The 13,039-nt window shown below is 45.4% G+C and overlaps 1 protein-coding gene across 2 annotated transcripts in view; it reads right to left on the minus strand.

Moving 5' to 3' along the window:
* Window positions 1-6,309: 6,309 nt before the first annotated feature.
* The window catches only part of VIT (vitrin), a 101,455-nt gene continuing 94,725 nt past the window's right edge, over window positions 6,310-13,039 (minus strand). For both annotated transcript variants that reach the window (XM_026018949.2, XM_026018950.2), the window contains 2 exons: window positions 11,146-11,659; window positions 6,310-7,655 (listed from right to left, as the gene is read on the minus strand). In XM_026018949.2, coding sequence (XP_025874734.1) covers window positions 7,477-7,655; window positions 11,146-11,659 — 693 coding nt within the window. In that variant the 3' untranslated portion in view covers window positions 6,310-7,476. The remainder of the gene's footprint in view (window positions 7,656-11,145; window positions 11,660-13,039) is intronic.

A 13,039-nucleotide genomic window follows, 5' to 3' on the forward strand; every position in this document is an offset into this window, starting at 1 on the left:
TCTGATTGGTTTTACTCTTGTCACCAGGGTTGCCCCAGGCATCCTCAGCCTGTGGATATGAAGGCAAATCCTATGAACAGTAACTGATTACTCAATGGTATTGCTTTGTCCTCACTGGCATACTGCAGGACCAACCATCTTTGGGGACTTGAGGTATGCTTCAGAACGGCTCATGAACACACCTGTGGTCACGCCAGGACACTCTTGGCTGCTGCCCATGTGGGCATCCTTCCTTTCCGCCTGAGGCTGCCATGGCTTTACCAGCATTTTGTGTCCAGGATCAGAACAACTCCCAGATGAAAAGGGTGATTTTTCACTTCAGGAGAATGCCGCCTCCCTGCAGAGGGAAACAGGCCTGTGGGTGTTCCAGGCCTTGCATTTGGGTCATAGGAGCTGAAAAGGTCCCCTAGGGTTTCCACGCGATGGGTGTCTCCTGGTTCAATGAGGGTATTCTCCTAGGAGAAAACCAAACTGCACTGCCACTTTGCCCTTTAGAAATTGCTGTCTGCTCATTTATTTTGCTTGGTGTGTGTCTTAGACAGTCATTACCACAGTGGTTTGTAGCCTTTGACTTGTCCCCGTTCCCTCTTTGGCTTTAAAATGCCACACAACCTCCCTATTGAGGTGGGAAAGAAACTCCCTTTCACCAAGATTTCATGGGGGAACTTGTAGAGTATTAGGATAATTGAAAAAATCGATATCGTAGTATCAGGATACAGGTTTACAGATGCCTTGGGGATGTCAGACTAACAACAATTAAATTGATTTTGGGTCTTGTTTTGGTGTTTGCACAGTTTCCATGGCTTCCAGACCTTCCCAGTTTCTGTATCCTGGGCAGTCATGTAAAGGCTCTTTGTTGAGAACCCAGGTTCAAATTTGCCATTAACCTGAATACACCCTGCTCACCTCAACCATGCATGAAACTAGAGCAGTGACAGAAAGAAGCTATTCAGCTGGAATTGTACTTTTTATAAGAAAGTCTCAGCTGCCAAGCTGAGTATAGCATTTGCTTACTTGGGCAGCTTAGTGCCTTTGGGCCCAGTTTGTTTAAGAGGGATGGTGGGGATAAAGCTAAGCTCAGAAGTTTTCAATTACAGGACATGAAAGAAAGGAAGAAAAGAAGGAAGGAAAGGAGGAAAGAAAGAAAGAAAGAAAGAAAAAGAAAGAAAGAAAGAAAGAAGAAAGAAAGAAAAGAAAAGAAAGAAAGAAAGAAAGAAAGAAAGAAAGAAAGAAAGAAAGAAAGAAAGAAAAAGAAAAAAGAAAGGAAAGGAGAGAGGGAGGGAAGAAAAGCATGCATTGAAATGCTGATCTTTCAACCTTACTGTTTTCCATGTGGTTTGTCATTTAAATAGTACATTTCTCCTCAGTCGGGCCTTCAGACTAAAACAGGAGTGGATCCCAGAATCAACGCTTCGGCTTCCCTGACCATCTGAACAGTTTTCAAAGGCCACTGGCCTACAGACAAATAACAGAAGTGTAGCCATCAAAGTGGAGAGAAGTGAAAGTCTTAGAGAGACTGTCATTGATTTCCTGGGGGTGAAGTGTCTGAACAAAGCAGAGGGAGACTGTGTCGCTGGAAGACTTTTATTCAGCCTGTAGTTGGTTTTCCCAAAGCTGGAACCTGTGCACATGCAGGTACTAGCATTCAAGACAACTGGGTGATTCAAGGAACCTCCCAAGGTTATGAACTGCAAGGTGGTCAGATAGAACAATGTGAGTGCCTGTCCCCACAGCCACGTCCTCATGGTTTCCTGGGTGGTCCTGCCACTCCCAAAGGAGGTTGCTCTAGGGGGTCAGTCCTTAATGGGTAGGAAGTTTCGCTCTGTTCCCTCTCTGCAGGATTGTTCAACACTTTCCAGATGAAGATCATTCTGGAGGAGAGTAGAATGAGAGGGCTGCTGGGCTCATCTGTCCTGCTCCTGTCTCTCCTCCCCTTTCTGAGGTTCTGCTCTCTCCCTGACCCTGGGGTTCATGAGTTACTCCAATTCCTTCCAAAAACTCCCTTTGCGTGAGCTACTATGAATGGAGTTTCTGTTACTTGCCACGGAGAGAGTTTTAACCAATGTAGCCTCCCATGGCCTGGCCCCTGCCTTTCTCCCCAGCTTCATTTCCTGACACCTCACACTCATGCTGTCACTCTGTGTGACACACTGTGTCCTGCCTCCTCACCTTTGCTCCTGTCATTCCCTCTGCTGGGACACCTTCTCCATCTTTCCTTGCTTGGCTAAAGCAGACAACTCAGGAAGCCTCCCCAAGTGTGCCGTCTCCTATCGTATTAACCAGATGTTCGCTGTTGATCTGTGTATCTCCCACACTAGCCTCTAAGCTCCTTGGGCAGGACCAGGTTTTATTCAGCTGTGTACCCCAGTGCCTATTACAATGCCTGACACATAATAGGTATTTGTTGAAAGAAAACATGTATGTTGAAAGAGACCCAAGAAGGTAAATGGAAAAAAAAAAAAAAGAGTTTTCCTTTCTGCAGAAAGTGAGAGCAGAAGGTGAGGAACAGAGTTACCCTGTGGGTAGATACCCAAAGGGGGTTCTGGTCCTAGAAAAAGAGTGACGGTAAGATATTGCAGTGAACCTCGGAAGGGCATTCTAAAGAGTGGTGTGGAGGGGATAGAAGAAGATTCTCTTTTCCTCTTGCCCCCATACCCTGTTTCTCTCTTCCTGAATTATCTCTGCCTCCCATTCTACCAGTGCCATTGAATTAGGGGTTGGCACTGTTGGGTGGCTTTGATTTAAAGTTCTCATTCCCTGCCTTCCATGTCCCTGGATGACACGTATGAATTGGGTCTGCTAATAAGGGACTAAGGAAGTTGCTAGAAAGTGGGTGGGTCAGGATTCTGTATCCAGAGAGCATAAGTCTATCTGAGCAAGTCAGGACTCCAAAGAAGAGGTGGCATTTGGACTAAGACTTGAAGGATAATTGGAGTTTAACAATAGGATGGGGGAGCCTGATGTGTTCAGGGAGCTGCAGGGACTGTGGACAATAGATTAAAATCACTTATCTTAAGTGAGGACAAGGTGTGGGGCGCCTGGGTGGCTCAGTCAGTCATCTGCCTTCAGCTCAGGTCATGATCCCAACCAAGGTCCTCGGATTGAGCCCCATGTTGGGCTCCCTGCTCAGCGGAGAGTCTGCATATTCCTCTCTCTCTCTCTCCTTCTCCCCCCACTCGTGCTCTCTCAGTCACTCACTCTCTCTTTTTCAAATAAACAAAGTCTTAAAAAAAAAAGTGAGGGCAAAGTGGCTGTCCAGAGAGTCAAGGGGAGTGATGGGTAGAAGCATCGTGTGCCTGGACATTAAACAGACTCTTCACTTTGTATGTTTAATAAATCCTGAGAGTATGCTTTGCAGAATTATACGTGTACTTTAAATTGTCAAGCTTACTAGAGAACCTTCTGTGCAGCCACCATTAACAAGAAGCAAAGTGGTTAAGTATATAGACCCTGGAGTCAGATTGTCTGGGTTTAATTCCCAGATCTGCCCCTACCAGCTCTGTGACCTTGGGCAAGTTACTTGACACCTCCATGCCTCGGTTTCATGATCTGTAAAATGAGAATAATAGTAACTCTCTCAGCAAGTCATAGGGATAAGATAAGTGAGTTAATACGTGAGAAGCCCTTAGAATAGTGTCCAGTGTGCAGCAAATTAACTGTCAGGCACTAGGATGATTTTTATTACTCATGAGATTGTTTACAATCACCAGCCATGCACACTTAGTGCATGATCCCATGATAATAATGACATGATTTTAGTTGTTCGTTTGGTGGTGTTTCCCACTGGACTGAATTCCTCAAAGGCATTAGTTGAATAAATGCCTCCTTCCAAAGTAATTGAATTCATGCTTTCAAGCATATTTCCTACTTACTACATTTATTTGTTGGTAATCTAAGGGGAGAACTTTTCTTAGGATTGTGAGGAGAAAATAACATTATTAGTTGGAAACTCCTCTGTGAGGCTGGAAAGTCCTTGCACACTGAAGCATTGTCTTCTTTATAAACCCATGCCAGACCCTTGAGATTGTTGCTGGAAAACTTGCTTCATGAAGGTTTTGTCCTGTTCAAAAGGGTTTAAAGAGCCCAAAGAAATAAGAAATACCTGAACCCTCAACCTTATCCGTTTGGCTGGACATTTTTAGCAGAGCCTTATTATGAAACTTTTAGCAAAGAAACTTTTTCAAAGGGCTCCTGAGAGTTGGGAAAATTAAGTTTAAGTGGAGTTTAGACATCATGTGTACACAGAAAAGCTGGCCCAATGCTCCTTGTCTGCTTATGTGGGTTGCCCTGGAGGAGAGAGGGCACAGCGGAGCTTTTCTGCTGAGACCATGGAATGAAAGTTAGAATTGCCTTAGGAGATTGGCTCTGAGTCTGCAGGACCAGAATGCTTTGCAAAGGCTGATCCAGAGCCTGCAGAGGGCAGACCCAGGTGTGTGTGTGTAACACAGGGATGGAGGCGGGGGTGGGAGTTCTGACCCCACCGAAAGGCAGTCAAATGAGTCAACTGGAAGACAGAGATCTGAATTGTAGTTCTGTCCCTTTGTATCTGCGTGACCTTCCACTGGCCTGGTTTTCCTTTTTTGCCATTGGACAGTTTGACATCTCTAAGGTTCTGTTTCTAGTATTCAGATTCTGGCTCTACCCCAGCAGTATTAGGTAGGCATGGTTTGGCTTGAGTAAGGCGGATTTATATACAAGCTTCCCAGGTCACCCATCACCACCAGGACCCCTATCTCCAAACTGCTCTGTGCAACTCTGATCTGATCCAGCCCCACTCCCATGTCAGCCTTCCCACTGCATGGTGGGGCACTCCCCTCTGCTGCCAGTGAGCTCCCAGAAGCTTCAGCCCTTTCTTGCCTCCCACTCATCTGCAACCTCCAAGGGGAGGCTATTGATATTCAGGCCTAGGATTGGGAGAGGACAGGCCTGCTCCTTGCCCCCTTTCCAGTCTCCCTCCTTCCTTCCACAAAGTCCCCAGCTCCCTTGAAGATCTGACCTCAGCCATCCAACCTTATCACTGTTGTTTTCCTCCCAGCTGGATCACTTCTCATTCACTGAAGGTGGTGAAGCTTGGCTCACTTCTGCTCTCTCCATCCCAACTCCCATTGCCATCTTTGGTGACTTGAACGGATGCTCAGACAACTCAGATGACACCACACCACAGCCTCCAGGTGCCTTGACTACCTCACCTCTGATGTTCCTTTCCTACACACACACACACACACACACACTCAAATATTTGCTGACAACGGACCCATTTAGAGAGGTTTCATTTATCTTTAAAACTAAGATACCTAGGGCTGCCGGGGTGGCTCAGCGGTTTAGCGTCTCCTTCAGCCCACGGGATCCTGGATACCTGGGATGGAGTCCAACATTGGGCTCCCTGCATGGAGCCTGCTTCTCCCTCTGCCTTTGTCTCTGCCTCTCTCTCATGAATAAATAAATAAAATCTTAAAAAAACAACAACTATGATACCTATAACAAGAGTAGCCATATAATTTATTTTCCCACTTGGGACAATTTTGTTAATGAAAGAGGACACCAAAATAATAAGATTATATTATTTTTGGAAATATTTATGTATTGATGACAAATTGGCTTTTGTGTTAAGGCCCCTATAAAATCATTATATTCAAAAACTATTTTCCATGGGGCACCTTGGTGGCTCAGGGGTTGAGCATCCCCTGAGTCCTACTTCCCCCTTTTGCCTATATCTCTGCCTCTCTCTCTGTGTTTCTCATGAATAAATAAATAAAATCTAAAAACAAAAAAGCAAAATAAAAAACCCCAAAACTATTTTTCAAAATAAATTTTCTTTCAAAAAATTAAAAAACTTATATGTATACATTGAAGAGACATTGAAACTTTTGATTCTGCATATTCAAAAACATAGGCAGAATAATTCTCCCTTATATTTATTTAAGTTCAGTTTCTTAGCTGAATCTCTCACTAGCAGTTGTGTCACTGGTATCTTTATAAAGAATTTCTTTTTTGAAAATAGTTTTTGTATTTTGAGGTTTTTGAACAAATTTGTTGGCAGTTGCTTTTAGGTAAAATTTATGGTTAGTGAATTTGAAATTGCTGACACCTTTAATTGATTCTTCTCTGTAGACATCAATATTTTTGACTGAGTTGATTATACACTCTCCAGGTACTGAGAAATTTGGTAAGCTTGAAGCAAATTCTGCTAAATGGATGAGATCTTCAAATTGCTTATATAAATATTTTGTCCCAAGAATCAGCACAGGTATTATTTCTTTTCCTCCATTCATAGCAGCATCTTTTAACACACATTTTTACAAGACATGATTTGTTAAGTAAGTCATCTTTATTAATGATTATTTTGAACACTCCCCCATCACACACAGACTTCATATCCTAATAGATGAATCCTTGGCAGAAGCTGGAAATAAAAAGTGGAGCTCAACTAAACCCCGTCCTGGCTTATTGTAACGCAACTATTAATGATACCATCTGGTTAACAAATGACAAATGCAGCACAAATGCGAACACTGGGTGGGACCCAAGACAACAGGCATAAACAGGGGCTCTCCCAGGAAACCTCTATCATGCTGACCGCTCAGAAGTAGCTCAGTGGTTCTCCATCCATGGCAGCACAGCAATGTTACCAGATAGCTCTTCAAACATGCCACTGCTCAGGCTTCAGCCCCATAGATCCAGATTCCATAGCTATTGGAATGGGGCCTGGGAACCAGCATCATAGTCTCCCAAGAGATTCTAAGTTTGCAGCTTGGGCTAAGAGCAGCAGCCTCATGCACTGCTATTGGGCCAGATCACCTTAGTCCTCCAGGGCCGTTCCTCAACTGCTCCTAAAGCTATAGGATGCAGTATACAGTGAATCAGATAATAGAGAAGAGGAGGTAAATCAGGAGTGGCTATGCTGCTGCCACATTTTATCTGCATGCCCATGGTTGTGTTGTTACTGTGGGCTGGGAGTGAGTGCGTAGCAGGTGCTCTGGGAATGAGAAGAGTGGAGAGCGGTCCTGACACAAACCCTGTGAACACTCTCCATCTCTCCCTGACACAGTCAGAATGATTGCATGTAACCCTTTAAAATACTTAATTAAGCAATTCCTATACTGCCATAGTAAAAGGGAAATTTGTTGAGGATTACAGAATCCTAATTAGAAGTAAAAATGGAAAAAACCTCACCAAAACTCTAGTTAAGCCTGTCATAAGTTCTGCACCCTAGTCTGAACATTTACTTTGAAAACAATTGTCAAAATGTAAATCCCCAGCACCCTCAAAATGATGTATCATTTAGCCTCATTCTATAAACTTATGATCATCTTCCTCACCTCAATTCTTGAAGCATGCAAAACCACACTGGCAGAGAATAATAATAGCACATCCGTTCTCCAAGCCCTACATGACCTGCTGCCCCATAAAGCATTGGGGGTTGCACCAGAGCCCGTTGGGAAAGCAGCATTTACTGGTGCTTTACCTGCTCTGAATTCAGTTCCGAGGCTGTGAGTTGAACTCTGTGCAAATGCTCTGGATGACCTTGGGAACAAATTTGTACAGGTGGTCAAACTCATCTACAAAGAAAGAGTGGTCGTTGGCAGGGTGAGTGGCGATGACTTCCAGCTCGTCCTGTGCAGCCCATGCAACACCTATTGCATAGGTGATCACTCCTGTGGGGACAAAGTTTAGATGAAGCAAATGTGCCCAAGAAGAGGTACTGCTAATGAACCCTTGCCTTTCTGTTGTTCTGTCGGCTATTGTGTTGGAATGCAAACAAATTCAAAATCAGAAATATTCCCCAAAGCATAAACATCTGCTATATGCCAACAGTAACAGAATTGATATAGTTGTTATCTCATAGGAGTTTATGATCTTTGGGAGGAAAAAAACCCAGGCAAAATGGAGTAAATATATAAGATTTTCTTGTTCAGGGGCAATAGAGGTGATATTATTTTGGGACAAGTAAAACTTGATGCCATCACATAGTACATGCCTGCTCTACCTGTGTGTAAAGCCAAACAAAATCTCAGTTTCATTTATTTATTTATTTGTTTTAAAGATTTTATTTTATTTTTTTAAGGAATCTCCACACCCGATGTAGGGCTCAAACTCACAACCCCGAGATCAAGAGTCTCATGCTTCTCTGACTGAGCCAACCAGGCTCCCCTCAGTTTTATTTTATTGTATTATTTTATTTTAGTATTATTTTTAAAGACTTATTCATTTTAGCTGGGGGTTGGGGGGGCAAAGGGAGAGGCAGACAGAAACTCTAAGCAGATTCCGTGCTGAGCATGGAGCCCAATGTGGGGCTTGAGCTACTGACCCAGAGGTCATGACCTGAGCTGAAACCAAGAGTTGAATGCTTAACCAACTGTGCCATCCAGGCACCCCTCCCCTCAGTTTTAAATGAATCAAAAGTCAGGTCAAGATCTTCTTCACTAAAACAGTGGAATTGAATTATTTAAGGCTTGAAGTTGACTTTACAAGCTATAAAATGCAATGTCATTTCCAGCATAGAAGCCCTTGCACAAGGGCCCAGAGAGATGGTGACCTAGCATCTGCTCCATCACTGATGTGAAGAAAGGTTTTCAAGGTAAGGGAGTGATCAACAAGGTTGAATGTTGCAGGGAGGTCACAAGAGATTAAAATAAAAAAGTGCTCGTTGGGTTTAGAAAAACCAAGACATTGGTAGCTTGGTAAGAGCAATTTCAGGAATGTGGATGCCACGGAAACCAAATGAGTTTCTGTGAGTTGAGAGTGAAAAAGAAATGAGGATGTGGGCATAGCACATAGGGCTAACCCTTTCTGAAAGTTTGGCTATTAGGGAAGGAGGTAGGTGGGAAGTGGAGCAGAACATGATGTCAGAGTTTGTTTTTGCTTTTTTAGGGAGGGATCCAAACATGTCTAGATGCAAATGGGAAAGTGTACAAGGGGATTACAGGTGTAGGACTGCAGTGGGGTGCAAGAAGCCCCAGGGAGGAAAGGACAGACTCAGAGACTAGGCATCTATTCTCAGTGGGGAAACCAGGAGACTGTCTGGTGGATGGTTCTTGACTGGGGTTGGGGGCAACTGGTCAGCAGGAGCTTAACCTTGCTGTACAATAGCCTGTTCCTATGCCACCTCCAGGCTGGCAGAGTAGGGTCAGCTACATGGCCATGAAACAGAGGAAGGAGCCAGGGTGTGGCCTTTCTGCCTAGCCACCCACGGCAGCCCATGCCACCATCTCCAGCATCTTCCCAGTGTCTTGTTTTGCTGATTGGAGAGCCATCCACACCTCACATAGTTCTGGCCTATGCTGTTCTTCAGCTGTGGCTCATTAAGCTGCATTTAAGCTGCCAGGCCCTTCTCTTAACCTCTCCGGTGTCTTCTCTCTGAATATGTCTATGTTGTTGTCTACGAACATTGGGCTTAAAAATGCTGCCAATGGGCTTAAAAATGCTGGCAGTGGGAACAGATTTGCTGCAGAGCATGGCTTAAATTGACTAAGCCTTTGTTTTTGCACAAAGATTGAAAGGCTGCTCCCCAATAAAGACAACTCAAACAGTATTAGAAATTTAGCTTTTCAGATCCTGGAGTCCACTCTTGTAGAGAACCTTCTACTGGCAATTCCAACAGATGGTCACCCAGACCTGGCCTGGACACTCCTAGGGACACAAAGCTGACTGTCGCCATATAATTTGCATCTATTGCTCCTAGCCCTTTAAAGCTTCCCAGAACATCTCCCTCAATCTTCTCTTCTCCTAATGAGGATGCCAAGGATATCCTTTGGGTGAGGCCCAAAGGAGGTCGACTTAAAAAAATAAGTAAGAGTGGAGCTGAATGTGAGCCGGAGACAGATGTTTGGAGGTAACAGGAGAGCCCTGGGCTTGTAGTCAAAGCTGGCCCACCTGGCTCTGCCCACTCCCTTTAGAATTTTGAGTAGGTTGCTCCTGAGCCTGAAACCATCTTCACTCTGCTGACATGAGCTCAAGGGCTGCCGTGTCTGCAGGCGCTCAGGCCATCCACCATCTCGCCACGTGAGTACCCCCCACGGGCTCTACAAGGGTAAATCACTGCTTGAGCCTGGTGTCTGGTACTTTGGTTTCCAGAAGGGAGAACTGCTGGTTCACTGAGGCTTATTTGTTTTGCCTCTCCTTGTTTAGGGAAGGATTAGAAGCAGCTTTAAAGAAGACCAAAAATCCTGCAAGCTAACAACCGAATGCAGGCACAGAAGTGAGTCTTGTACACTAGCACTTATCTCTGGGTCTTTGGTGTTCACTGACAACTTATTTTACTTTTATTATCATTACTATTATTACTATCACTTGGGGGCTTTCTTCAGGTTGGTATTTTCATGATATTTTATGGTACTTTTGAAAACGGTGATTAAACACTGATTATGTGGAAAAGGCATTAATGTGGCTAAGTTTCTAAACATTTACAAAAACATTTTGCTATTTTTCATGGTTTTAAATGTCTGTTGCCCTCTTACAAATCTTTATTTGGAAGTATCTCTATAAATATTTTGGATGAAAATTTCTTTGAGATCTCCTCAAAACCTCCAACATCTGGCTAGCAGTTGCTTACAAACAGTAGTCTTGGGGGCACCTGGGTGGCTCAGTGGTTGAGCATTTGCCTTTGGCTCAGGTTGTGATCCCGGGGTCTCGGGATGAATCTCACATCAGGCTTCCCCATGGGGAGCTGGCTTCTCCCTCTGCCTGTGTCTCTGCCTCTCTCTCTATGTCTCTCATGAATAAAAATAATAAGTAGTAGTACTTTGTTTTTAAAACACTACTTTTCTTCAAATTTCAAACACAATTTGGTGGTCTTCAGGGGAGCTTAAAATAATGAGTCAAATTCCTTTTTAGTGTGTCACACCTCCGTGTGTAAGGCCTCAGAGTGTTGGATGTAAAGAGAGGGTTACTGGTCCTAGTCATCTGTAGGCCTGGGGTTCGCCATGACACTTTGGAAACCGCCTTGGGGCTCCCTGCCTTTTTCCTTTGCTGCTCAGAGAGGCCGGTAGTGTTTAACACCACCCCTAATGTGTTCCCTACGAGTTTGAGCATTTCATTAAGCGGTAGACAAAACCAGTGCCTCACAAACCAGCCCCTTCCTTGTGCCACTGGCCCACCATGCCCCGGAGATGCTCAGCACTGGACTGGTCAGGGGGACCAGCTTACCCTTGTGATGGGCGACCATGGCTGGTATTCGGACATCATCATAGGACCTCCCATCAGTGATGAGGATCATTAACTTCCTCTTGTTGGGCTTGGACTTCTTGAAGAGCTGCTCCAGGGCATAGTTGATGGCAGCCCCCGTGCTGGTGCCACCACTCCAGTATCCCACCCTCTTGATGGCATTGAGGATGTCGGACTTGGTATTGTAATCCTCAAATCCAAACTCCAGCCGCTGCTCGTAGGTGTACTGCACCGCCCCGATTCGCGTGTCTATGTCTGAAATCTCAAACTCCTTGCTGAGGTTGGCCACAAACTGGAGAACGGTGCGGAAGTTGCCCGTCCCCACGCTGCTGGAGCCGTCGATGACGAAGCCGATGTCGGCGGAGTTCAGGCACGTCTTGCTGCAGGCCAAGCGGTCGGTGTCACAGACCCGCTTCACCAGTGGCTGCACGGTCTTGTGGAGGCTGAACCAGCTCTGCACGTTGAGCGAGTAGAAGCCGTTTGTCCTGCACACAGCCTGGAAGACAGGGGGAGGGTGTCGGATGCCCCAGTCTATCACTGTTACCCTCATCACCGGGGCAGGTGCAGAAAGAAGCAACAGACTCTTGGATTTTTGCACTCATCTTCCTACAGCTCTTTTTCGACTTCCATCCACCCAGTCGGGTGCTCACTGGGGCAATGATTCCCCAACTGCCCCCTGGACTCAGTCCTACTCCCTCAGCTGGGTCTCTGCGTTAGGGCAGAGCCATTGGTTAAGCCAATCCTTAGAGAGAGGTGAATCACTGGTTTTGGCTTCCTGTTTATGCTTCTCTGGGCCCCTCGGTTCATTTGTACTGGCAGCCGGCCGGAAGATTGGCACTGGTGGGCACCACCGTACGAGCGGATTAAGGAAAGTTTTTGTTTTGATCAGGAAAACAAGACACATGAGAAATAGCTAAAGAAGTGTTTCCAGAGCAGGCCTGTGCCCAGCAACAAGGGGTCCCACACATATGTCAGGAGTCACACTAGAAGTTCTTGGAGAGATTCTTTCATAAACCCCCACCCTAACCCTATGAAGTGGATGTAACCCTCCTTCATGAAGGAACAGACTGAAGGCCAGCTGTGAAGGGATATCCTGAGTCCCTGAGACTGGAACACAGATCTCTCTGCTTTCAAAACCCAAGCTCCGTCCTCCAGATGACCCTGCCTCCAGACGAGCCTGCCTCCAGACAAATGAATGTTTATTGACTTGTGCCCAAGTTTGTTCCAGAAAAAACTTAAGGCAGCTGCAAATAAACATTGAGCCTGTGTGCTCCTGGAAGGGACCTGGCCTATGTTCCTAAAGTGGAGTGTTTTCTCCTTGCTGCTGTCTCTCTGGGGGTCATGGGGACAGTCACAGAGACCTGGTGACTAGAGATAAAGTGGTAGAAATAATAATTTATTTTAAAACAAGAAATGATTTTAAAATGTCTTAGGAAATATGTTTGATTTGTTTGTAAAACCTAAAAGGGGGTTATAAATCTTTCCATGGACTCGGTGGTATTTGAGATGAGTATCTAGGCTGAACTGAGTTCTAGCCACTGGATGGAGCAGAGGGAGTCCCATCAGGCACTAGTTGTGGTTGCGGATGGAGAGGATGGTGGTGTTGGGTGTGGGCAGGGGACAGCAGGCTGCAGAGGTGGGGCAGGACCACACTCCAGAAGGCCTCAAGAGTGATGGGGGATGATGAAGGGTTTGGAGCAGGGACCCCATGGGACTAGAAAAGCCATCATAAACATGAGCGGGCTTCACTGTGAAATTTACACTAAACTGAGGAGCCCCAAGAGGGAGAGAGACCAGAGGTAGAATGCTAGCTTGACCTAGGGAGGTGGCACTGGGAGCTGATGAGGCATCCTGGGATGACTCTGCACCTCTGGGA

This window comes from Vulpes vulpes, chromosome 8, assembly GCF_048418805.1.
Source record: "Vulpes vulpes isolate BD-2025 chromosome 8, VulVul3, whole genome shotgun sequence".
Lineage (NCBI taxonomy): Eukaryota > Metazoa > Chordata > Mammalia > Carnivora > Canidae > Vulpes > Vulpes vulpes.